The sequence below is a fragment of the Leucoraja erinacea genome, chromosome 7 (assembly GCF_028641065.1).
Source record: "Leucoraja erinacea ecotype New England chromosome 7, Leri_hhj_1, whole genome shotgun sequence".
Lineage (NCBI taxonomy): Eukaryota > Metazoa > Chordata > Chondrichthyes > Rajiformes > Rajidae > Leucoraja > Leucoraja erinaceus.
In genome coordinates this window covers 57954829-57980879 of record NC_073383.1, presented here as the reverse complement: position 1 = coordinate 57980879, position 26051 = coordinate 57954829, and the positions used below count along the sequence as shown (strand labels likewise).

At 44.1% G+C, this 26051-nt stretch overlaps 1 protein-coding gene across 6 annotated transcripts in view; it reads right to left on the bottom strand.

The window, feature by feature from the left end:
• spopla (speckle type BTB/POZ protein like a) overlaps positions 1 to 26051 on the bottom strand; it is a 188808-nt gene that overhangs the window by 52252 nt on the left and 110505 nt on the right. For all 6 annotated transcript variants that reach the window (XM_055638657.1, XM_055638652.1, XM_055638655.1 and 3 more), the window contains one exon: positions 15256 to 15377. In XM_055638657.1, the coding sequence (XP_055494632.1) occupies positions 15256 to 15377 (122 nt within the window). The remainder of the gene's footprint in view (positions 1 to 15255; positions 15378 to 26051) is intronic.

The window sequence follows — 26051 nt, the reverse complement described above, 5'->3', positions numbered from 1 at the left end:
CCACTTTGGACTATGCTGTATGTTATGCTAACTGCAGGTTTTTTCCCCCATTTTACACTATAATGACCTAGCTTAATATTGCTATTAGTTTCTTGTTATTTCTTTGTTGTTGTATTTGCATTGTTGCCGACGTCTCCCAGCCGTCGCTGGGCGCCGTATTTCTCAGGACATGATTCACTGCTGGTCGACGTGACAGGCCTGCGCCTCGTCCATCCTGCGGCTTTTGCTTTGGTCTCCTTGCACCCCTCGGCATACGGCTGGGATGGCCACAGCCCGAGGGCCCCACCGTCCCGACCAACGGCCGCGGTGCCCCCGACCCACAGCAGGAGCATCCCTCCGCCATGCTTGCGCACCTTCCGGTAGAAGGTGAACGTGCTCCATCCCTTTTCGACATATGCCCCCATTATCTGCCTGCGTGTTTACGTGTTCAGGCTGCTGCGTTTTGTCGGCCTACTCATTTTCCTGCCTCCGGTTCTGGTGGGGGGGGGGGGGGGGGGGGGGGGGGGGGGGGGGGGGGGGGGGGAGGGTCCTGTGGCGGCACCCGGTGGTTAGGCCTCTTGCTATGCGAACCCTCGGCAGTCGGGGGTAGGGTCACGTGACTGGGCAATGGTGGGGAGGAGTTGTCACGGGGTATAGGGTTGTGTCCTGGTATATATAACGAACCCCTGGTCAACCTTCCCTCGCTCGTCCTCTTCTCTCTTCGCGTGAGTGTCAAGCCACATCAGTGGGAGCTCAGCTCGAGCCCACGAGGCAACAATCTCGCAGCAGCAACAATGACTTGTGTGAGGCTAAACGTGCATATCTAACCTATAATGCCTGAATAAAGAAACCGTTTATTCACGATGTTTGGTGCCTCTAGTCAAGAGAGAGTCAATTTAATTGTCATTTGGACCCCTGGAGGTCCAAACGAAATGCCGTTTCTGCAGCCATACATTACACACAAATAGACCCCAGACACAACATAATTACATTTAACATAAACATCCATCACATAGCTGTGATGGAAGGCCAAATAAACTTATCTCTCCACTTTAGAAAAGTCATAGCCCCCGGCTGGCGATGGCGATTGTCCCGCGGCCATTAAAGCCACGCCGGGTGGTGCGAGGTCGCACACCGGGTCTTGGTGTTGGAGCCCCCGGTGTGCGCTCGCAGAGTCCGCGGCCATTCCAGCCGCGCGGGGCAGTGATGTCAGGCCCTGCTCCAGGAGCTCTTCAACCCCGCACTCGGGCGGGAGAATTCGCCGTTGCAGAAGCCCCGAAAAGCGTCTCCCTCCCAGGGAGCCGTGGGCTGATGCCGTCGTCCGCAGACCTGCAAGCAGCCTCCGACTCTCCGGTAGCAGCAGCAGCAGCAGCAACGACAGCAGCAGCAGCGCTCCTCCACCGTGTTCCAGCTCCGCGACGGCAACGGTGAGTCGGCACCTGAGTCCCCGGCTTCTTCCCGTTGGAGGCCGCTCCTCGTTGCGGCCTCAACGACCCCTGAGACCCGACGAGAAAAGGTCGGGTCTCCAGTGCAGGGAGAGATTCAAAAAGTTTCAAAAAGTTTCCCCCCCCCTCCCACCCCACCCCCCCCCCCCCACACACACACCCCCAACATAAAATAACAAAAACTACATAAAAACACAGACAAAAAATAATAAAAACGCGGACAGGCTGCAGAGGCCGCTGCTGGCCAGAGCCGCGCCGCCTACCGGAGTCTACAATGCTACACCAGTCATTGAGACACAAACCGCAACATTCAAATGTTTAGAAAAATAATTTTTAAATTATCCAAAATATTGGAAATGTTTGAGAGATTTGCAGTTCTGACCTTTGAATCATTAACTAATGACAACAAGACCTGCTGCGGTGAGGTTGTTAAAATCAGTAATGTGGAATTCTCAAGAAACTAGAGAGCAGATATCTTAAATGTCATAGAGTAAAGACTAGTGATATAGAGGGCAGAGGAAAGAAGAGATCTAAAAACAATGATAATTTAAAAAAAAACGCTCAATGTTCAGTTGAAACCTATTGGAGGTTTGCATGCCCGCAGATAATGGGTAACCAGGGTTTAATTAATTAGGGTACCAGCAAAGTTTTAGAATACCTAAAATACAGCAAGGATACAAATGCAGCAGCCAGTTTACCACCCAGTGTGCTGCAATGAAATTGAATTTCAGTGTTCTGTTGTTTGTACTTATGACAATTAAACATTCTTGAATGGTGCTAATGTATTGATAAGAATTTCAGCAATAAATCAGCTGAATTATGCACCATTACATAAAAGCAAACAGCCTGAGTGATGGAGTGGCAAGTCCTATTTAACTCATCTTAGAGTTAAGTCTCAGGCAACTCCAAGCAGGTGAAATTGGTGGCTGGCAAAGGGAATTTATTGCGGGAACCAAATCATGTCCCGAATTTATTGCGGGAACCAAATCATGGTCAATAGACAATAGACAATAGGTGCAGGAGTTGGCCATTCGGCCCTTTGAGCCAGCGCGATCGCATTTCAACGCGATCATGGCTGACAAAATGGTGCAAAAAATCAAATCTCGCACCATACAGTTGATTTATTAACACATCATTATTAGTTTGAAAACTATTTCCACTACATTTTGTCAGAAAAAGTCCTAAATTAAAAAAAACTGTTGAGATAAAATTACAGCTAGCTGCCTCCCATCAATTCTGCTAATTTCTTTCCACCAATTCAACACAACTTTATCAAAAATGAATCTCCATCACCATCCCCAAATGCATCTTTTATAAACTAGTGGCATAGCAGATAGAGGCAGAAAGGTTCTTAATGGAATGACCACTGACACCAACTCCAAAATTGTTGTTTGAGTTATAGCTAACATAGATCAAAATCCTTGCCTAGTCACCCTGCCTAAAATCAAGCTAAGGCAATAATCTAGCCATATGAAAACTCTGAAGAAAAGTCTGCAGGCCACTTGAGAGGACATCAACAGATTATAGTACTACAATGTAGGGCAGCAAACAGCATATGGCTCAAAAGACATCAACTCCATTTATAATAGTAGGTACCTTCATCTACAAAAGTGTACTTCATTACATTTGAAATTTTATTTCTGTTTCCCCCCCATCTTGTTAATCAGCAACAAGCCAAGAAACAATTGTCTCATACTGGAAAAAGTAAATGCAAATCAGCATCAGACAAACTTTAGAATAAAATATCTACCACGGGAAGGTTAAGCAAAAAAACAGCATTTAGAAAAATAAGGCAGTAGCATGTAACATTGTCTATATGCATCCTCCAGACGTCTCAGTATCAAAGCCATTTTACCTTGAACTCATGAGCAGCAGGATGCAGCTGCGTGCACTGGCAAAAATAAAAATAATGGACCTCGCAACTTCCTGGCAGAAGCGTTGAACACCAAGGAAATAGAACTAGGTCCCAACCACCAACTCTCCCCCCACCCAAGTTAACCTTTCTATTAACATGCATCCATCAATGTGGAAGACCACCAGGTTCAAAACAGAATAAATCAAGCCTAGGCAACATCTGACTCTTTTCAATCAATATTATTTCAACTTGTTGATAACAAGCTACATATACTCAGTTACTACTACCATAGATGCTGCTGCACCCGCTGAGTTTCTCAGCTTTTTTGTGTAACCTATACTCAGTTACTGTTCCACTATAACTACATTGATACCGACATGGAAACAAGAGCTGAGTAACAGGGGAGAACAGTAACACCTTAACACCAAAACAGTATTCCATTTAAGAGTGACACTAAGCCACACAAATAAAATAAAGTTCAATGGTGATTAAAGGAAAAAAAGTCTGTGATGCGGGTCATATGTGACGGAAGTAGATTTGAATGGTCTTTGGCTCTGGGCTCAAGGAATAGCAGAGAATTAATCAAAACCATCTTCTGACTGACCATCCTCAGCTAATTCAAAGATCATTCTTCCATCATTTCCAGGAGTTAGAGCACTGATCCTGTTTTTTTTACCGTCCACATCTCCAATTCTAATGTACCCAAAGTATACAAAATATATAGGATCAGGGGATAAAGGATGTCAGAATATCAAGAAACAAATAATTATGCCACATAAGTAAAAGTCAACAAGCTGCTGATTTTTAACTTTGAGTCCAAATATTCCATTATCACGATTTTACTAAAAAACTATTAATATGGTAATAACAATGAATTCAATAGCAAAGTATAAAGACAAAGAGCAATGTTGAGACAAATATTCTTCACTTGCTTGCAGTAGTGCTGCAATACCAGAATCAAGAAACTCACTGCTAGGCAGAATTGTTCTGTCCGATCGATTCACTCCATCCCTGATGCACAATGACTGTACATTTAGAGATTACATTGCAATAATTTTACTATTTTGGTTGCACACCCTCCCAAGGCAACTTGATGACAAAAGGAGCAATACAAAAGCAACAGTCACCTGCAAGTTTATCTCTAAGTCACAATATAGAACCATATATATACTTCAATTACAACTGGGATTATATTCTGAAAATCTCTACATACACCAAACAGAAGTTTGATATTCTCTTTAGCAAAGCAATTAAATAGAGTCATAGAGTGATACAGTGCGGAAACAGGCCCTTCGGCCCAACTCGCCCACACCGGCCAACAATGTCCCAGCTACCCTAGTCCCATTTGCCTGCGCTTGGGCTATAACCCTCCAGATCTGTCCTATCCATGTACCTGTCCAACTGTTTCTTAAACGATGGGATAGTCCCAGCCTCAACTACTTCCTCTGGCAGCTTATTCCACACACCCACCACTCTGTGTGAAAAAGTAACCCCTCGGATTCTTTTTAAATATTTTCTCCTTCACCTTGAACCAATGTCTTCACGGCCTCAATTCCCCTAGTCTGGGTAAAAGACTCTGTGCATCTACCTGATCTATTCCTCTCATGAATTTGTATACCTCCATAAGAACTCCCCTCATCCTCCTACGTTCTCTATGGAGTAGAGACCGAGCCTACTCAACCTCTCCCTATAGCTCACACCCTCTAGTCCTAACAACATTCTCGTAAATCTTTTCTGAACCCTTTGGATTCAATTTTATTTTTTATTGTCATTTGCAGTGCAATGAAATGGTTTAGCCTTGCAGTCATAACATAGAATAATAACAAAACAAACATTCAACACAGTTTAAAGTCCCAAAGTCATTATCTCTTCCCTCCTTGCTCTCCCTCTGCGCTGAGGCAATCCTAGCCTCCGATGTTGCGACCCCGTCGGGTGATGGTGTGCAAGTCCCGCGGCTGAATCAGAGCTCCGCAAACGGGCCGGTTCAAACTCCGCGGCCCAGGGCGGCCAAAGCTGCCGCCCTCCAGTCCAGCGGACGCAGCTGTAGTTGCGGGAGCTCCGGAAAAACAGGTCACCAAAACTGTGAGCTCACGACGATGTCGTCTACTGGCCCGCGGCCGAGGTTCCAAAGTCGGGTAGAAGTTAGGTCGAACCGCAACCACAGCCCCGAAGTTGGCCAGCCTCGTGTTGGTAAGTCCTGGCTCTGCCTCCGCAGCCTCAAGGTCGGTCCCAGTTGGAGGCTGCCAGCTCCGCGATAGGCCTCAACGCAGACGGACACGGAGACGGGGGATACGGCAAGAAAGGTCGCATCCCCCCGAAGGAAGAGTCAAAAAACATGCTACACACACCCCCCACACAACTAAATAACCCGAAATAAACTGTAAAAATGGGACAAAAGAAAACAAAAAAAGAAAAGACAAACGGACTGCAGGCGAGCCGCAGCTGCAAGGCAGCGCCGCCACTTCCGGAAGCTTGACAATATCTTTCCTATAACATGGTGCCCAGAAGTGAACACATTATTCTAAATAGGGTTTCACCAACGTTTTATACAACTGCAACCTCCCAATTTCTATACTCAATACTCTGACTGATGATGGCCAATGTGCCAAAAGCCTTTTTGACCACCTTATCAATCTGCGACTCGACCTTCAAGGAACCATGCACTTGTACTGCTAGATCCTTCTGCTCCACAACACTACCCAGAGGCCTGCCATTTACTGTGTAGGTCCTGCCCTTGTTTGACATCCCAAAATGCAACACCTCACACTTCTCTGTATTAAATTCCATCAACCATTCCTCCACCCACCTGACCAATCGATCCAGATCCTGCTGCAACCATCTTCACTATCAGCAAAACCACTAACTTTTGTATCATCAGCAAACTTACTAATCTTGCCCTTTATGTTCTCATCCAAATCATTGATGCAGATGACAAACGGGCCCAGCACCGAACCATGTAGCACACCACTAGTGGCAGGCCTCCATTCTGAGAAGCCACCTTCCACTATCACCCTCCGCTTCCTTCCATGGAGCCAATTTGCAATCCATTCAGCTATCTCTCCTTGGAGCCCATGAGATCTAACTTTCCACAGATCTCACGTACTGTGTGGCACCTTGTTGAATGCCTTACTAAAGTCTTTAAGAAGGAACTGTAGATGCTGGAAAATCGAAGGTACACAACAATGCTGGAGAAACTCATCGGGTGCAGCAGCGTCTATGGAGCGAAGAAAATAGGCAAAGTTTCGGGCCGAAACCCTTCTTCAGACTTACTAAAGTCCATGTACACAACATCTACAGCTCTGCCTTCATCAACCTTTTTGCTCACAACTTCAAAATAATCAATCAGATTTGTGAGACACAACCTCCCACGTACAAAATCATGCTGATTGGCCCAAATCAGCCCTTGGCTATCCAAATGCCTGTAGAGGAAGAACATTTGCCACTCTCCAATCCTCTGGCACCTCTCCTGTGTTTAAGGACGACTCATACATTTCAACCAAGGCTCCTGCAATTTCCTCTCTAGTTTTCCGCAATGTCCTCAGATAAATCTGATCAGGCCCCGGAGATTTGTCTAGGTAGACAAACACGACAGTACCTTCAATACTTCCTCGACGGTAACCCTCACTGCTCTCATAGAAACATAGAAAATAGATGCGGGAGGAAGCCATTCGGCCCTTCGAGCCAGCACCGACATTCATTGTGATCATGGCTGATCGTCCACTATCATTAACCCGTGCCTGCCTTCTCCCCATATCCCTCGACTCCACTAGCCCCTAGAGCTCTATCTAACTCTCTCTTAAATCCATCCAGTGACTTGGCCAAATTCACAACTCTCTGGGTGAAAAGGTTTTTTCTCGCCTCAGTCTTAAATGACCTCCCCTTTATTCTAAGACTGTGGACCCTGGTTCTGGACTCGCCCAACATTGAGAACATTTTTCCTGCATCTAGCTTGTCCAGTCCTTTTGGATTGGATTGGATTCAATTTATTGTCATTGTCTCAATTAAGAGACAACAAAATGTTATTTTCCTTAGTCATACTAATGATTTAAAAAAAAAGCACAAACACAGAAGTCCACGACACAACATCCCCACAGCGGCACCAAAGTTCCCCACTGTGATGGAAGGAACCAAAGTCCAGTCAGCCTCCTCGCTGATCTTCCCAGATGTCCATCCGTGGTCGGGGCCTCCCGATGTTCAGGCCCTCTCGCCTGGAATGATGGAACCCCGACGTCGAATGGAAGAACATCCTCAGTGGCCCGGACCTCCCACGGGAGTCCGCGGCTCCTGAAGTCCACAGGCCGAGCTGGGAGGAGATTCACGCTGGCAACCCCCGACAAAGGGTCGCAGGACTCCGCGATGTTGGTCAGCGCCGCCCACGTTGGGAGCTCCGCGAATCACAGCTCCGTGATGTCGATGCAGCAGGCCCAACACTCTGGAGCTCCAAACGGCAAACCCAGGTGAGACATCGCCCGCGCCGCGATGTATCCAGTGCTTTGGCCATACTATCCGAACCCTTTGTGAGCTTCCTTTCCAGTTAATTCTGGAGTCATTAACCATCCCTTTACTCTCTTTCCTTTTAACTCCGTCGTCGACTATCCCATTTGACACCCCACCCCCCTTATTCAGTTTAAAACCACCCGTGTAGCAGTGGCAAACCTGCCTGCCAGAATGCTGGTTCCCCACCTGTTAAGATGCAATCCGTATCTTTTGTACAGTTCCCCCTTACTCCAATACAGATCCCAGTGATGTAAGAATTTATATCCCTGCCCCTGCACCAGTTCCTGAGCCACACATTCAGGTCGCGTATCTCCCTGTTCCTGCTCTCGCCAGCACAAGGAACTGGAAGCAAAGGTCCTGTTTTTCAGCATTTTTCCGAGCTCTCTAAAGTCACGCTGCAGAATATTCATCCCCTTCTTTCCGACATCGTCCATAGCTGTTCACCTTCGCCCTTGAGGATTTTCTGCACTCTGTCCGTGACATCCTGGATCCTGGCACCAGGGAGGCAGCACACCATCCTCGAATCCCATCTGTTGCCGGAGAAACCCCTGTGCGTACCTCTCACAATGCAGTCTCCAACTCCAATGGCGTTGCCTGACGTTGGCCTCTTTGGTTTTGGCTCAACAGCCCTTTTTGTTTCGCAAGCCAGTCTGCCGCTCAGTGTGATAACGTCTTCTGTCCCAATAGCTTCTAAGTGGTTGAACCTGTTCACTAGAGGTACAACACCCGGGGACCTTTGCATTCCATGTTTCCCTCACTTTCTCACCGTCACCCACCTTCTCTCTTCCAGTACCTTAGGAGGTACTTACTTGTACTTGTCGAGGAACGACTCAGTTTCTCTGACGAACCTGAGGTCATCCACTTGCTTCTCCAGTTCTCCAACGGTCCTTCAGGAGCTGTACCTGGATGCACTTCTCACATTTGTAGCAGCAAGAGGCATCAGCAGTGTCCTTGACCTCCCACATACTGCAAGCATCACACTGAATCAGCTTGCCTGACATAGATACATAGAAAATAGGTGCAGGAGTAGGCCATTCAGCCCTTCGAGCCTGTACCGCCATTCAATATGATCATGGCTGATCATCCAACTCAGTATCCCTTACCTGCCTTCTCTCCATACCCCCTGATCCCTTTAGCAACAAGGGCCACATCTAACTCCCTCTTAAATATAGCCAATGAACTGGCCTCAACTACCCTCTGTGGCAGAGAGTTCCAGATTCACCACTCTCCGTGTGAAAAATTATTTTCTCATCTAGCCTGTCCAACCCCTTAAGAATTTTGTAAGTTTCAATAAGATCCCCCCTCAATCTCCTAAATTCTAGCGAGTACAAGCCGAGTCTATCCAGTCTTTCTTCATATGAAAGTCCTAACATCCCAGGAATCAGTCAGGTGAACCTTCTCTGCACTCCCTCTATGGCAATAATGTCCTTCCTCAGATTTTGAGACCAAAACTGTACGCAATACTCCAGGTGTGGTCTCACCAAGACCCTGTACAACTGCAGTAGAACCTCCCTGCTCCTATATTCAAATCCTTTTGCTATGAAAGCTAACATACCATTCGCTTTCTTCACTGCCTGCTGCACCTGCATCCATACTTTCAATGACTGGTGTACCATGACACCCAGGTCTCGTTGTATCTCCCCTTTTCCTAATCGGCCAACATTTAGATAATAGTCTGCTTTCCTGTTTTTGCCACCAAAGTGGATAACCTCACATTTATCCACATTATACTGCATCTGCCAAACATTTGCCCACTCACCCAGCCTATCCTTCTTCTTTCGTCTCTCCCTCTCCAGCGTTTTGCGTATCCTCCTCGCCGAAGACTCTCGAGCCAAAGACTCGCTCACTGCCGCTCCCTGAGAGCTGTCCTGCTTATGTTGACTGATAAATTGCCTAATTTACCAATGTACAAACCAAATTCCTCAGTTTCAATCTGTTTTCCTCCTCTGACTCACTACTAACTCTCCTCCCACTCGGGCTAGAGCCAATCAGTGCTTTCTCCTGCTTCTCTTTGTTGCTGTTGCTTCAAAATCCACAGGAGCTCTCATGACACTTCCAGTGACTGCTCCAATTTCCTCCGTCCTATATGACAAATTGGATCATTGTGGTCCACATTTTGGCAATTGTATTTGAAAATAGTTGCAGGAGTAAGCCATTCGGCCCTTCGAGCACCACCATTCAATATGATCATGGCAGATCATCCAAAATCAGTACCCCGTCCCTGCTTTCTCCCCATATCCCTGATTCTGAAAGCCCCAAGAGCTATATCTAACCATCTCTTGAAAACATCCAGTGAATTGGCGTTCACAGACTTCTGTGGCAGAGAATTCCACAGATTCACAACTCTCTGGATCAAAAGGTTTTTCTTCATCTCAGTCCTAAATGGCCTACCCCTTATTCTTAAGTGATTCTTAAGTTATAATGATGTACAAACAAAAATTAAACTCTCTCCACAGATGCTGTTTGACCCATTGAGTTCCTCCAGTAAAGGGATGGTTGACCTTTCTATTTGACACACTTTTCAGGACAAAGTGTAGAGGGCGGTGTGCTGGTATATGCACCTGATGCTATCTGCTCATCACCCTTATACCCATCTCCCTGCGTTTCACCATTCCTATCACTTCCCACACCTGGTTCCATTGATTCATCATCCCGCACCTATCTGGTTCTACTTTTTCACCTACCAACTCATTACCTATCAGTCTTACCCTTCCCTCTCTCCCCCACCCACACCGGATTCCTTCCAACTTCCTATTTCTCAACAGGTCGCCTCCATCATCTGACTCCATGTGACCATCATCACTCTCTGTTAATTCCACTAATATTGATTGTGGGGGGGGGGGGGTAAAGAAAGCTAGAAGAGAGGAGGGGCAGGACAAGGACTGGCAGGTAATAGGTTGATACAAATGACGGGGGGTTTGAAAGACAGATGGTGGACAAAGGCCAAAGATCAAAAGACTGAAGGTCCGAGACAAAACATTACATTGATCATTAAAAGTAAAATTTTCAGAACTACATCTTTTTAAGTCATATTAACAGAATATACAAGAATTTTGTTTAGGACTAAGCTGACGACATTCAAATTCTTGTACTGTAAGCATTTAAATAGCATACATTATCAACAATGTCATCTACCAACAAATTAATGATGGGGAAGAGCAGTCACCGCATAAATGAACAATAAATGTATACAAAGACTTAAGTGTTCACTGTGAGGTTTCCAAATTGGTGAATGCAAACAAACATTGCTGCTGCATGTCTGTGTCCCAGCTGGTTATCTTCAGCATGCGCAATGTAACTTTTTCTTGCAACCCTCCAACTATAATTTGATCATTTAAACTTTTGCTTAAAAACACGTCTAATGAATATCTAATCTAGGAAGTTGGCATCTGATGCAAAATGGAGGAGATAATGCTTCAATGGAGGAGATAATCTTCAATAACTAAATAAACGGTTCAGTCATAACTACATCAATACTGTAGCAAAATATTTACTAAAAGCACACAGAAATAATTATTGCAAGATTTTAGACTTTCACAAGTGTGTAAAATAAGCTCTTCACAATGCTGGGCTATTTCTCTAGTGAAAATAATAAATTAAGGTAATGAACTGGAGCAAAGCTCTCTCTATATATTGGGACAATGACTAAGATAGTCATAAGCTGATGCAGTGATAGTTTACCAAAATATTATTTCTATCTTTTAATGCAATAAATTCTTAACTGTGACAATTGAGCAAATTAGAATAAACTTATCCATTACAGACATTTTAATTACATTTTAGTCATTCAAAAAAAAAATCTATTAGAACAATAAAACTTGGGATTCTATTTTGAAAAAAAGATTCACATAATAAACTCCACATTCACAGAATAAAATATTTCACAAGGATTCTTTCTGGTGAAACCAATTGATTTGAACAATTCATGCTAAAAATGAACAGAACTAAGAATATCCTAGAAATTTACCTGGAAAATCTGGATTACATTGAAAGCCAAAGAATAATTCTCTTCCATAGAGTACAATCATTCCCAAACCTACTTTCTGGTATATATCCAAATCTGGAAAAGAAATACCCAATTTGGCTGCAACTTATGATAGAGCTCAAATTTGAAGCAGTTGGATACTGGGCATTCAGCTTCTATCCTTTATATCTGACGGAATATCACCCAAATATGGCAATGAATTAGCATTCATCCAAATCCACAAAAAGCAAAAAATATGATTTACCAAGATGTCATCTGTCTAGATGCAGCTTTATCCTGTTGTTGGGTGGAGTATATGCATACAGTGCCCTCCATAATGTTTCGGATAAAGACCCATCATTGATTTGCTTCTCTACTCCACAATTTGAGATGTGTAATAGAAAAAAAAAATCACATGTGGTTAAAGTGCACATTGTCAGATTTTAATTAAGGCCATTTTTATACATTTTGGTTTCACCATATAGAAATTACAGCAGTTTATACATAGCACGCCCATTTCAGGGCACTATAATGTTTGGGGCACAGCAATGTCATGTACATGAAAGTAGTCATATACATGAGTATTTTGCTGCATATCCTTTGCATGCAATGACTGCTTGAAGTCTGCGATTCATGGACATCACCAGTTGCTGGGTGTCTTCTCTGGTGACGCTCTGCCAGGCATGTATTGCAGCCATCTTTAGCTTATGCTTGTTTTGGGAGCTATACCCCTTATGTTTTCTGCAGCATATAAAAGGCATGCTTAATTGGGTTCAGATCAGGCAATTGATGGCCACTAAAGAATTGACCAGTTTTTACCTTTGAAAAACTCCTTTGTTGTTTTAACAGTATGTTTAGGATTATTGTCTTGCTGTAGGATGAACCACCGGCCAATGTTTTGAGGCATTTGTTTGAACTTGAGCAGATAGGATGTGTCAATACACGTCAGAATGTATTATGCTACTACCATCAGCAGTTGTATCATTAATGAAGATAAATGAGCCAGTACCTTGTACAGCCATAAATACCCAAGCCATAACGCCCCAACCACCATGTTTCACTGATGAGGTGGTATGTTTTGGATCTTGGCAGTCCCTTCTCTCCTCCATACTTTGCTCTTGCCATCACTCTGATACGTTAATCTTCGTCTCATCTGTCCACAAGACCCTTTTCCAGAACTGTGGTTGCTCTTTTAAGTAATTCTTGGCAAACTGTAACCCAGCCATCCAATTTTTACAGCTAACCAGTAGTTTGCATTTTCCAGTGTAGCCTCTGTATTTCTGTTCATGAAGCCTTTTGCGGACAGTGGTCATTGACAAATCCACACCTGACTCCTGAAGAGTGTTTGTGATCTGTCGGACCCGTGTTTGGGATTTTTCTTTATTATAGAGAGAATTCTTCTGTCATCAGCGGTGGAGGTCTTCCTTCGCCTGCCAGTCCCTTTGCGATTAGTAAGCTCATCAGTGCTCAGTTTCTTCTTAATGATCTGAGCGCAGGTATATGGGACTAGGGGAGATTATGTGTTCGGCATGGACTAGAAGGGTCGAGATGTCCTGTTTCCGTGCTGTAATTGTTATATGGTTATGATGTTCTAAACAGTTGATTTTGGTAAGCCTAAGGTTTGGCTGATGTCTCTAACATTTTATTCTTGTTTCTCAGTCTCATAATGGCTGCTTTGAATTTCTTTGGCACAACTTTGGTCCTCATAGAATAGAATGCCTTTTATTGTCATTCAAACAGCTTGATTTGAACGAAATTGCATTTTCTAGTCCTACATTACAAAAAAAACCAAGACCCACACTTACATAAACATCCATCACGGTGGATCTCCAACATCTCCTCACTGTGATGGAAGGCAAAGTCGTATCACTTCCCTTTGTTCTTCTCCCGCAGTCCAGCAGTCCAACTGCAGCGTTGAGGCGAACTGGGGCTCTGATGTTAAAGCCCCCGGCGGGCGATGGTAAGTCCTGTGGCCGTTTAAGCCGCGCCGGGCGATGTTAGGCCCCGCTCCGAGTCCTTTAAACCCCGCAATCCCAGCGGGAGAAGTTGCCGTTGTGGGAGTTCCAAAAAGCGGTCTCCCACCAGGGACCTGCGAGCTCCCGATGTTAACGTCACCGGGCCTGCGGCCGGAGCCTTCGAAGCTTCGAAGTCGGGTCACAGCCACGCGCCACCACAGCTCTCCCCCTTCCGAAGACGGCCAGCTCCGTGATGTCAGGTCCGCAGGCTCCGTGACTGGAGCCTTCAGGTTGGTCCCGGCCGGAGGCCGCCGCTGGCTCCACGATGCTAGGCCCAATGACATCAGAGACCCGACAAGGAAAAAGTTGGGTCCCCGTACAGGGAAGAGATTAATGGTTTCCCCACCCCCCCACATATACACAGCTAAAGAAAAATAATAAAAACTCGAGTCAAGACATACATTTAACGAGACAAAAATTAAAAAAAAGACAGACGGACTGTAGTCGAGCCGCTGCCGATAGGTGCCGCCACACCACACCTCATGTTGGGGTGGAAGAGTGCAACCTTCACGTGGTCCGCCCTGTTTCGACAAATGCAATCAGCCCGGCGTGCACAATCAAATAAGATAGAACAAGTTGTCCTACAACTTTAGGTTGTGGACGCCATACGCAAGAAGAAGACCTCATGTTGATAAACAGCGATAAAAGTTTCCAAAGATGATGAAAAGGCTGGGGGAAAGACTAGGCGCTGAGAGCTCTCTCTTATACCTGCGTTAAGGAGGCAATTAAACACACTTGAGCAATTACAAACACCTGTGAAGCCATGTGTCCCAAACATTATGGTGCCCTGAAATGGGGGGACTATGTATAAACACAGTTGTAATTTCTACATGGTGAAACCAAAATGTATGAAAATACCCTTTAATAAAATCTGACAATTTGCACTTTAGCCACTTGATTTTTTATATCACAAATCTCAAATTGAGTACAGAGGCAAATAAATAAATGATGGCCCTTTGTCCCAAACATTATGGAAGGCACTGTATATCTTACATCCTAATTGAAGTATGATATATGCACATACAAAAGAACAGGAGGTGGAGGAGTTAGAATAGCTGATCAGGTGCATGGTGTTATGGAATCCAAATAAGGAGAGGTAGGAAAACACAAGCGGCATGCTCTCTAAAGCGAGAACAGTACCAACCATAACAATGACTAAATATCAGAATGCTTTCAACACCATACCTTCTACCCAAAACACTTCAATTTGTAGTCTTCCATACAATTATGCACAGTACTGCATAATGATAAATTATAAGAGACAGTGTGGAGATATAAAATGTATTATTTTGCATCAATTTCAAATATTTTTCTTGTTGCCAAATATATTTAACCTTTTAATTAATATACTTATTAGGTATCCTGAAGTGATTTTAGCCACAAAACAGTTCATAGATACATGAATTACTTCCTAAATTCCACTTCTTTAGCCCTTTTGAATACGATTACCAGTAATAGAATGTGTTTTATGCTGTGTCAATATATAGAAATAAAACTTACCACTTCATTTTATCATTTGGCCCAGATGAGAAAGTTGAACTCTTTAACACTTCACCCATTTCCTCTCGACAAAAGCTAAAGTTATTGATGGTCCACATGTAGGAGAACTTTACCACCTTTACCTAAATATTAACCAAAAGAAAGGATTTGAAAGGAATAATAATATATAGCCCTAAAATGGAGATTAGATTTACCGTTCCCACCAACTGAACAGTGATCATCTCATACAAAACTGGAATAAAGACATTTCCCCACTATTAGCTTTCCACCATACATTGTTCTCTTTCTGGTTGTGAATAACTGTGGAGAGCAAAAGTGCCCAAGAAGACGAGGAAAGCATTGGCCAAAAAGCTTGCAGTGTACATCACAGGTCTTCAAGATACTCTGCAAAACAATGAAGGGAAACTGGAAAGAATTGTTATCTCTTCCTCATTATTGGGTTCAAATACAAAATTTCTCCACCCAACAACACTACAGCAATAATTTCAGTTTATTAGCACCGTAAAGGGCAAAAAAGTGCTGGCTTTGCCTAATAAAATGAATATTGAGGGGGGAAAAAAGCTATTACTTGAAGAGCAACACAGACATCCAATGTAATGGCTATACACAATGTATGATGAACTGTGTCATGCAAGCAAAACCATTATTTTTCAAGAGTCAAGAGTGTTTTATTGTCATACGTCCCGGATGGGACAATGAAATTTGCAACACAACAGAATATGTGAATATGTAAACATTGTATATATAATGGGGAAAAAAAAGAAAACGTTCAATAAATAACAAATATAGTGCAAATAACAAATAATAATATAGTATTTTGCAGTTCAGAGCTCATAGCTTATTCAAGATTCAAGAGTTTATTGTCATGTGTCCCAGATAGGCCAATGAAATTCTTGCTTTGCTTCAGCACAACAGAATATAGTAGGCATAAATACAGAATAGATCAATGTGTCCATATACCATTATATACTTGACGAATAAAACTGATTGAATGATTATATAAATATATATACACATGAACAAATAAAACAGATAAAATGCAAATAAACAGATAATGGGCTATTAATATTCAGAATTGTGTTTGAGTTGAGTTTAATAGCCTGATGGCAGTGAGGAAGCAGCTGTTTCTGAACCTGGACATTGCAGTCTTCAGGCTCCTGTACCTTCTACCTGAAGGTAGCGGGGAGACGAGTGTGTGGCCAGGATGGTGTGGGTCCTTGATGATGCTGCCAGCCTTTTTGAGGCAGCGATTGCAATAGATCCCTTTGATGGTGGGGAGGTCAAAGCCGGTGATGGCCTGGGCAGTGGTCACAACTTTTTGTCGTCTTTTTCGCTCCTGGACTTATAGGTCAATACCTATAAGTCGCTGTGTTCTGTTTTGCATGAATCCCAGCGTCTCACCGCTACTGACGCATTTTAGAAAAATACCATTGGTCCAGCATTTAAAACACTCCATTGTGTAGTTTTTATTTTTGTATCTTTTTCAGGATCACAAGTTGTCCCAAGTATTTATGGCCATTGTTTTAAAGTGTACCCATTTTGCACACAACAGGGCAAAGGATTTGTAATTCTTTCATAGATGTCATGCTACTGAAAAAAGCTTATTTACAGGTAAATAGCCAGCATCTGAAAACACGGTGCAAGTGTTTAACGATCTCAAACATTAGAACTTCAACAAATAATTTAAAAGAACAATTTTTCTGTGGAGGAACACAACAGGATTAGGCCACTTCTAGACAGATGACATATCGGGTTGGGACCCCTTCTCAGGCTGATGGAGTAGAGGGGAGATAGGTAGGAAAATGTGAGGGGAAGGATTGGGCAAGAATGGTAGGGATGAACCAGTTTTCATCAATGGGATGACGGTGGAGAGAGTCAACAGCTTCAAGTTTCTGGGTATGTAAATCTCTGAAGATCTGTCCTGGACACGACACATTGACGCAATAGTGTTCATCCATGCCAGATGTCTGAAGAAGGGTGCTTGCCAAAAATGTTCTGTCCATTCCCTCCACAGATGCTACCTGACCTGCTGAGTTTCTCCAGCACTTATGTTTTATTTTCATCAATGCCTTTACTTCATTGGAATATTGAGGAGATTCGATATTTCGCCGAATCCTTTATTGAACTTCTACAGGCGTACATTAGAGACCATACTAACTGGATGCATCACTGCCTGGTTTGAACGCCCAGGAACAAATGAGGCTGGTAGACATTGCCCAGTCCACAGGAATTAACTCCTCAGCATTAAATGGATCCGGAGAAGTCCCACACCATGCTGATCACGCACATGTTGCTACAATAATCGGGATGGTAGTACTGGAGCCTGAAAACCATGATCATCATTGTTAAAATATAGCTTTTTCCCTGCAACCATCAGGCTCTTGAACACTGCACAACACTAACTACAACCTCAGCAACAATGATCTTTGTTTTTATTTGCACTCCAGACTTTCCTTTTGCAGTATTATGGCTACCTAGCATTGCTGAGTATTAATGTATTATATTGGTTATTGTATATTTGTGTGTTATTGAGCCTGTTCAGTTGCACCAAGTAAGAATGTCATTGTAGTTTCAAGTACATATCATAAGGTCATAAATGATAGGAGTAGAATTAGGCCTTTCGGCCCATCAAGTCTACTCTGCCATTCAATCATGGCTGATCTATCGTTCCCTCCTAACCACATTGTCCTGCCTACTCCCCATAACCTCTGACACCTCTGCTAATCAAGAATCTATCTATCTCTGCCTTAAAAATATCCACCGACTTGGCCTCCACAGCCTTCCGTGGCAAAGAAATCCACATATTCACCACACTCTGACTAAAGACATTTCATCTCCTTTGTAAAAGAATGCCCTTTAATTCTGAGGCTATGACCCCTAGTCCTAGACTCTCCCACTAGTGGAAACATCCTCTCAACATCCACTCTATCCATGCCTTTCACTATTCTGTATGTTTCAATGAGGCCCCCCATCATTCTTCTAAACTCCAGCGAGTACAAGCCCAGTGCCGACAAACACTCATCATAGGTTAACCTACTAATTTATTTGATTTAACACTGTTAACTTGAATAATAGGCGGATTCAGGTAATGTGTTCATTGCCAGATGAGTCAGGGAGGAAAGATAATGTGGAGATAGGAATCAGGAATATCCCATTTTTATCCCATAGCACAATCTGCTCAAAAGAAAAGACAAAAATCTAGAAATAATGATAATTTTTTAGCAATTTGTATCTTATGATTGTTACCCATAGATCGTCTGCCTGGCCAGCTAGATACAGCACCAGGTGCAGAGGCTTGATAGAATCAAGCCAAGAATCATCTGTTCATCACTTGGAAGTTGAAACTTGTTTGACCATGCACTTTCACTAAATGCACTTTGGGGACTATAATACAAAGCACAGCAAAAGCTGAAGGTTCCATTATGTGCAACAATATAAATGGTCAGAAACGTTAGATAAGAATCACTAGTTGCAACCAAAATTACTAGCTCATGATCAAAGATTGGGTTAGGATAGATCTATATTGAGAAAAGTTTCTGTAGGCATTTAAAAAACTCCAAACAATTATGACCAAGATTAAAATGGTTTTCCTTCAAATGGTATGAACATCACAACAGCTGAGGAATTTGAATTCAGTGGTAAATCAAGAATAAAATGCTATTCTTTCTAATGGTGATCATGTAACTATCAACCAGATTGCCATAAATATATATTTGGCTTAATATTGCTGTTGTTAGAAATGAAAAATTCTGTCCTTAGAACCAAAGCACGGGCAAATTTTACTTTATTTGACCCCGAGCCAACAGATATTCGGACGACTTCTGCAGCCCCCTTATGCAGCTGGGGCATGGCCATAACAAAATCCTATGGATAACGCGATACCAATAGTACCTCAATCAATGACCAAATTCTCACCAGCAGAGGCTGTTATAGATTGAAATGATATTAAATGAAAGAAAAATAATGTGATTTAAAAGTATATGTCACGCATCCCAAATCTCCATATTTTTAAAACAGTCTTTCTGTGATAATTGGGTGCTAAAGAAAGTGGCCCAATTCCTTGGCAGAATTGTTTCCACAGCAGCCTGAAGAACTTCAGTCACTTAGCCTTGTGACCAGCTGTTTCAAGTTTTGTACTGCTGTTGGACTGAAACCAGCTCTTTATCTTTTTGTTTCACGGTACCTGCTGCAGGCAAACCATCACATTTACATTGCCAGTTAACCACTGATTTATTTTCAAGTGGTCAGTGCAAATCTGTTCAAGTCTGCCTTCTGAAAAACTGGTATCGTTGCCAAAAGTGACTTGCTGTGTGAAAATTGGCATTTGTAAAAATAAACCCCAGTGTCCTCTGAGCTACGTGTTACTGTATTGTTCAATATTCATGCTAATTGTCATATTAGCATTTCAATGCTGCATGTGCTTCAGCATGGGGCCATCCATTAGTTAGATCGCAGCGGACCATAGTATTAAATCACAAGCGACTGCAGATGCTGCAGATTTTGAGCAAAAAAACAAACAAACTGCTGGAGGAATATTGAGTTACACCATTTAGTGAAACCACCTAACAAAGGGGTTGCTCTTTGGAGGTGAATAGTAACTTCCTGACTCTTTTTAACTTGGCGCAGAGTGCATTGGTTAACTGTTTTCTATTGCACAAATGCACGAGTGAAGAGTCGGGTCAAGAATGTATAATTGTCATGTGTACCCACAACAGAACAATGAAACTCTTCTTCGCAGCAGCATAACAGGCGTGTAAACAAAATACTCATAGATTGTATGAGAAATTACTAAATTCAATAACTTAATAACCCTAATACTAGCGTGTGACAGCCTTGCTCCAAGTTTCAGTGGGTTAATCCATTACAATGCAGGTACTACTTCTTTTCAAGTGGTACTTTCTGAACGAATCCAGGAACAACGACGGTGGCCATGGTCAAGTGTAACTGAAGTAGCGCTAATCCCTCCTCACTTCCTGGAGTGCACCACTGCCTCTCTATTGTTTGTTTGTTTTTCAAATATATTCAAGTATACCGCCTGTCTTCCTCTTGCAAAAACGGAATGCATTAATAGCATGTCTCAATCTCGTCGGGTTAGTTCACCTCATCAACTGCAACTCTCCAGAATGCAGCTTTCTTTACTCCAGAATTTAGTGCCTACCTTTAAAATAAATCTGTGGTCCGCTGAAGAAACAACACAATAGACCACTCTAGAAGTGCAGGTTTTGCTGTACACTTCATACTGTAGAACACATCATAATACACCTTGAGTGAATTAATGTGGTTAGATTATCTTTAATCTGTTGTCTAGAATTAATCGATAACCACCCTATATATCACCCTATGTACCTTACATCAGATTTAAATCGGAATTCCGATTTTTTTTGTGCCAGATTATTTGTCTGTCTCTAAGGGGGTTGCGTCCAATCACTGACCAGCTTGCCTTAAAATTCCCGTCCAATCAACAAACGGTCAACGGTCTCTTTCCTTCCAATCAGCCGCTGTCTCCAATTAGCAGCTACGGTAAAGGTTGGAAGCCAACGGAGGTATTGACAGTCAGACGGGAGCAGGAGAAATTAAGACTGTGTATAATCCATAGCACCTTAGGGTACAATTTCATAATTTATACTAAATAACAGGGCTGACAGACCTTGGCTGGGAACCTGGGGCTCACCAAAATTGGGGTCCCCAGGAAAGGGGTTAAACGGACTGGAACGGTCAGCCTTGGTGCCGGTAGGGTTTTTTCCTCCGGTAATATATATATGCGTGCTGGAATTCCCGGGGGAGGGGAAATCCACCAGCAACGAGGTGCCCAGACCGCAGAGGTCCCCGACCCAAGTGGTCAGTCCTGGTGCCGGGAGGGTTCCCTTCCGGTAAATTGGAAAATGTAGAGATTGACCAGGATGGAGCCCTTTTGAGAGGAGGCTCAAGCTAGATACACCCTAACATCAGGAGTTGTGTCAGTGTGGGACTATGGGGAAAGTCCGCGCCAGCAGCAGGGCTGCTTAATGGGGATGCTGAGTCTATGGCAGTGTTGGGCAGATGGGAGAGTCCGTGCCAGCAGCGCCTTGTAACAGGGCTGCATAATGGGGATACCGAGTCTATGGTAGTGCCGGCCTATTGCTCTAGGCCGTGCCAGCAGTGCCTTGTAATAGGGTTGCTTAAATGTATGGCAGCAGCACCTGTAGAAGGGCTGCATGATGTCTCCCTCATGGAGGAGGTGAGCTTACCGGGGCATTTTATGACCCTGAAGGGTGGGCCTGTTGGAGAGGCCGCACCAGCAGCGCCTTGTAGTGGGGCTGCTTAATGTCTCCTTTATGGAAGAGGAGAACATGCCGGGTCAGTGTAAATCTGATGCCGAGGCTGAGGGTATAGCGTGGAGCATACCTCAAGGGATGAAGGGCACATGTCAGAGGTATGATTCCTGGCAGCAAGGTTGCCATCCCAACACAATGCAGTGAACACCGCTATCAGGGGACGTTAGAGCCACCCGCCGAATCTTCTATTCAGGTAAGACCTATTCCACAGGCAAATCCTGAAGGACGAAGCATAAACTGTTGGACCAATTAGGCCAACAACGAGTAAGGATTCATAGTTAGGGGAAAACACACCCCACGGCATCATCGGCAGGAAGCAGTTTACTGAAGCTGGTGGCAGCATTAAAGCTGACCAGAGTTACTCTACAACTAAGTGACCACGAACAAGTTGGTAAGATTTACAATTGGTTGTGCAATACACAAATGATTGAGACATTGTCGTCTACTCAGAGGCATTTTAACCAGGTAAACTAGTATTCCAAGAAGGTTGGAATTTGGCCAGAAGAGTGTTGAGCCAGGTCCAGTATTTTAGCCAGGTTTGCCTCCAAGACAGCCTCGGAGATATGGGGAATGGTCTTTCAAGGCAAGGTCGAATTATGGCAAGAGTTGTCTTGGGACATGTGAGAATTATCAGAACCGGGCCAGAGTTGCCGTTCAGGACAGACACGAAATTATGGCAGGCGTGGCCTGTTCATTATGAAAGAAGGGTGATCAAACATATTTCATAGGGTTTCTATGTACAATTATCATCAGAGATATTTGAAGGCATTGCTATGATGAGGCAATTTAACAGTATGATAACAATAAATCATTCAAAGGACTATTCAGAGTTCAAAAACACTTTTGATGTATTGTCTGGATTATATTTTGACGCTGTATTTGGCTAAAATTATATTTTGACGCTGTATTTGGAGAAATGTTTCAGTCTCTTCTATCTAGTTAAATTAGGTTGTTATCATATGGATAGTTGGCCTGTGACTCCGCTCTGGGCAACAGATTGGAGTCAATAGAAACCTGCAACATTTACAATATGTGCATAAATATGTGCTGCTGCTCGCCTTTTAACTGGGACTCGAAAGAGGGAGCACATATCGCCAATTCTGGCCTCCCTCCACTGGCTCCCGGTGCACTTTCGAGTTCATTTTAAGATACTGTTATTTGTTTTTAAATCTCTGAATGGGCTCGCCACACCTTACCTCGCTGAGCTGTTCCACCCATACGCTCCTGACCCTCAGGTCAGCTGCTCCTGGAGGTACCGAGGTCTAATCGGAGGCTCAGAGGGGATAGAGCCTTCTCTGTTGCTGCTCCAGCGCTCTGGAACACCCTGCCGTTGCACATCAGACAGGCCCCCTCACTGTCCATCTTCAAATCAAGTGTTAAAACACATTTGTACTCCCTGGCTTTTGACCATGCCTGAGACTTTGCTTCTGTTTTTATTGTTTTTAATGTTTCTTTATTTTACATGTCTTTTCCTACTATTTCTTTTGATTGTTATTATTGGTGTGTATTAACTTTTTTGTCAATGATTAGTGATGTACAGAACTTTGTTGCAACTATGATTGTTTTTAAAGTGCTCTATAAATAAAATTACTATTATTATTATTATAAATGCTCGATTAACGTCAGACACACTCTAATTCAATTCAAAATCTTACACAAATTATACTATTCAAAAACTAAAATAAGTAAACTTTTTCCTAAAGTCTCACCTATTTGTGATAAATGCCGATCTCAAGAAGCTGAGTCTATGGCAGTGTTGGGCAGATGAGAGAGTCCGTGCCAGCAGCGCCTTGCTACAGGGCTGCATAATGGGGATGCCGAGTCTATGGTAGTGCCGGCCTATTGCTCTAGGCCGTGCCAGCAGTGCCTTGTAATAGGGCTGCTTAAATGTATGGCAGCAGCACCTGTAGAAGGGCTGCATGATGTCGACCTCATGGAGCAGGTGAGCTTACCGGCACTCATTTGTTTTTTGTATAAAAATTCAAAAATTATGGACTGGATTTTTGAAATCTTCACAAAATTATTCAAAATAAAACTGATACCAAAACCTGAATGGATTATCTTTGGAACAATGGAAGGTAGCCCTGAACTAAATGTGTTTCAAAAGAATCTATTTAATTATGGGCTAATAATGGGGAAAAAAAGCTTATACAGGTGCACAACCTTTTATCCGAAAGCCTTGGGACCAGACACTTTTCGTAATTCAGAATTTTTCGGCTTTCGGAATGGAAGATTTTTAGCGTAGTGGTAGAGTGCTCGGCTCATATCCGCAAGGTCGCGAGTTTGCGCCTCGATCCCGGCAGTTACTCGATCGCGAGTTTGAGTCTTCAATGTAGTTTTTTCTTGCAGAATAGGAGAGAATAGGGAGGGTTAGGCTGGGATCATTCTCTGCGAGATAATCTTAGTGCGGGAGACAAGTGTAGGAGAGGTGTACTGACTGTGTGGGCAGAACTTTGGAAGTGATTGCCCACCATTCTCAAAAGCCGCTGTGTCTCCCTGTCCCTCCAACTCCAGAGGAATCCGCTGCCCGATGGGCCGCTACGGCGACAAGTGGCAGTTCGCCCACAGCCCGAGCTGCGCCCCCCCAAACACGCACCCCGTGCACACCAGGAGTTGGAGCGGGGCTGGGGTCTGGAGTTGCTGCTGGCTGTGAGTCTCTGGGATCTCCGTGCTTGCAGTGGGCCTGGGGGTCGGTGTCCCGATGAAGGGGCGCAGCTCGGGCTGTGGGCGAACTGCCACTTGTCGCTGTAGCGGCGCATCGGGGAGCGGCTTCTGGTGGTCCTGACGTCTCTCAGCTCCTGTCCAGGGGGATGGCCGAAGACGTCAGGACCAACAGGAACCCGCTCCCCGATGCGCCGCTACAGCGACAAGTGGCAGTTCGCCCACAGCCCGAGCTGCGCCCCCTCATCCGCAACCCGGGTTCCTCTGGAGTTGGAGCGGGGCTGGGCTAGAGTTACTGCTGGCTGTGAGTCTCTGGGATCTCCGTGCTTGCAGTCGGTGTCCCGTTGGTCCTGACGTCTCCGGTCACCCCCCTGGAATGGAGCTGAGACTGGGAACTGTACCGCCCTTGCCCCCTCCCTCTGCAACTGCAAACAACCCCACAGTTCCCAGTCTCAGCTCCTGTACAGGGGGTGGCCGGAGACGTCACAGCCCGAGCTGCGCCCCCTCATCCGCAACCGCAAGACCAAGACGCACCTTGCACACCATCAGCTTCGGTCCCTACGGGGAGCGTGTTCCTCTGTAGTTGGAGCGGGGCTGGGCTGCTGCTGGCTGTGGGTCTCTGGGATCTCCGTGCTTGCAGTGGGCCTGGGGGCTGGTGTCCCGTTGGTCCTGACGTCTCCGGTGACTGGCACTAGCTCCGACGTGAAGACAGTGCAAAACCCCCGCGCCGGTGCAATGGGCGGGGAGCTGGAGAGGGGAGGGAAGGGGTCACACACATGGCCGGGAAGCAGAGGGGTGTAGGTGGGGTGAAACTGAAGGGAGCGACAATTTGCTGCTGCCTGCCCGCTGAGTTAAAAAGTTCCCATGCAAGACTCACGATACACTGTGTATCGTGAGTCTACCGTGGGAACTTTTTTAACTCAGCGGGCAGGTAGCAGCATATTGTCAATTATTAACCCTCGCGCAATATACCCTCACCTTCTCTTTTATGAATGGGGATTTAGTTCCCCTTTCTTCGAGGACCGACCGGAGGTTCCGCTGTCACCTCTGCGGGCCGCCCTCGGTGAACGTTTTCAAGGACCATTCTTCAAGGACTGAAAAAATGTCGCTATTCGGAGGTTTTCGTTATTTGGATCTTCGGATAAAAGGTTGTGCACCTGTACTTAAATTCTGGAAAAACGCTCCTATACCAACATTAAATATGTGGATTTCAAATATGTTTGAAACATTACACCTGGAAGATATGAGACTCCTCCTTGCAGGCAAATCAGACCACTTCCAAAAGACGTGGTCTGCATTTATCGACTTACTACAAGAATAAGGTGCATCAGTACTTCAAAAAAGAAACGGTGTCAGGATCAGGTAAGGGGGGGGATGAAAAATACGAAGTCGGTATATCCCTTTTGTGCGGTTTTTATAATAGAGCTTGGTTTTTGGTTTTTTGGGGGGTTTTTTCCTCCTTTCTTTTCCAGGGTCTATTTCTTAATTATTTTCTCTAACCAATGGGTGGGTCTTTTTTTTTCATTGATCACTCTTTTACACAAACACAACTTTCTTTCTCTCACTTTCTCTACTTTCTTTATCTATATCTTTCCTTAAAGCTTAAAAAATGAAGGGGTACAATAAAAGTAATAAAATATATCTGGCTTGTACGATTGTAATTTACTGTACTTCTAGTAAATAAAAATATTAAAAAAAAAACCTGGAACAGCCTTGTTGTTATAAAGCAGTTTCTATTCATTAGACTAACTGGCAATGTAATAGATGTGATGCAGCTGTGCAAGTGGGAGAACTGACAGCATGCTTAATGGCAAACTATAA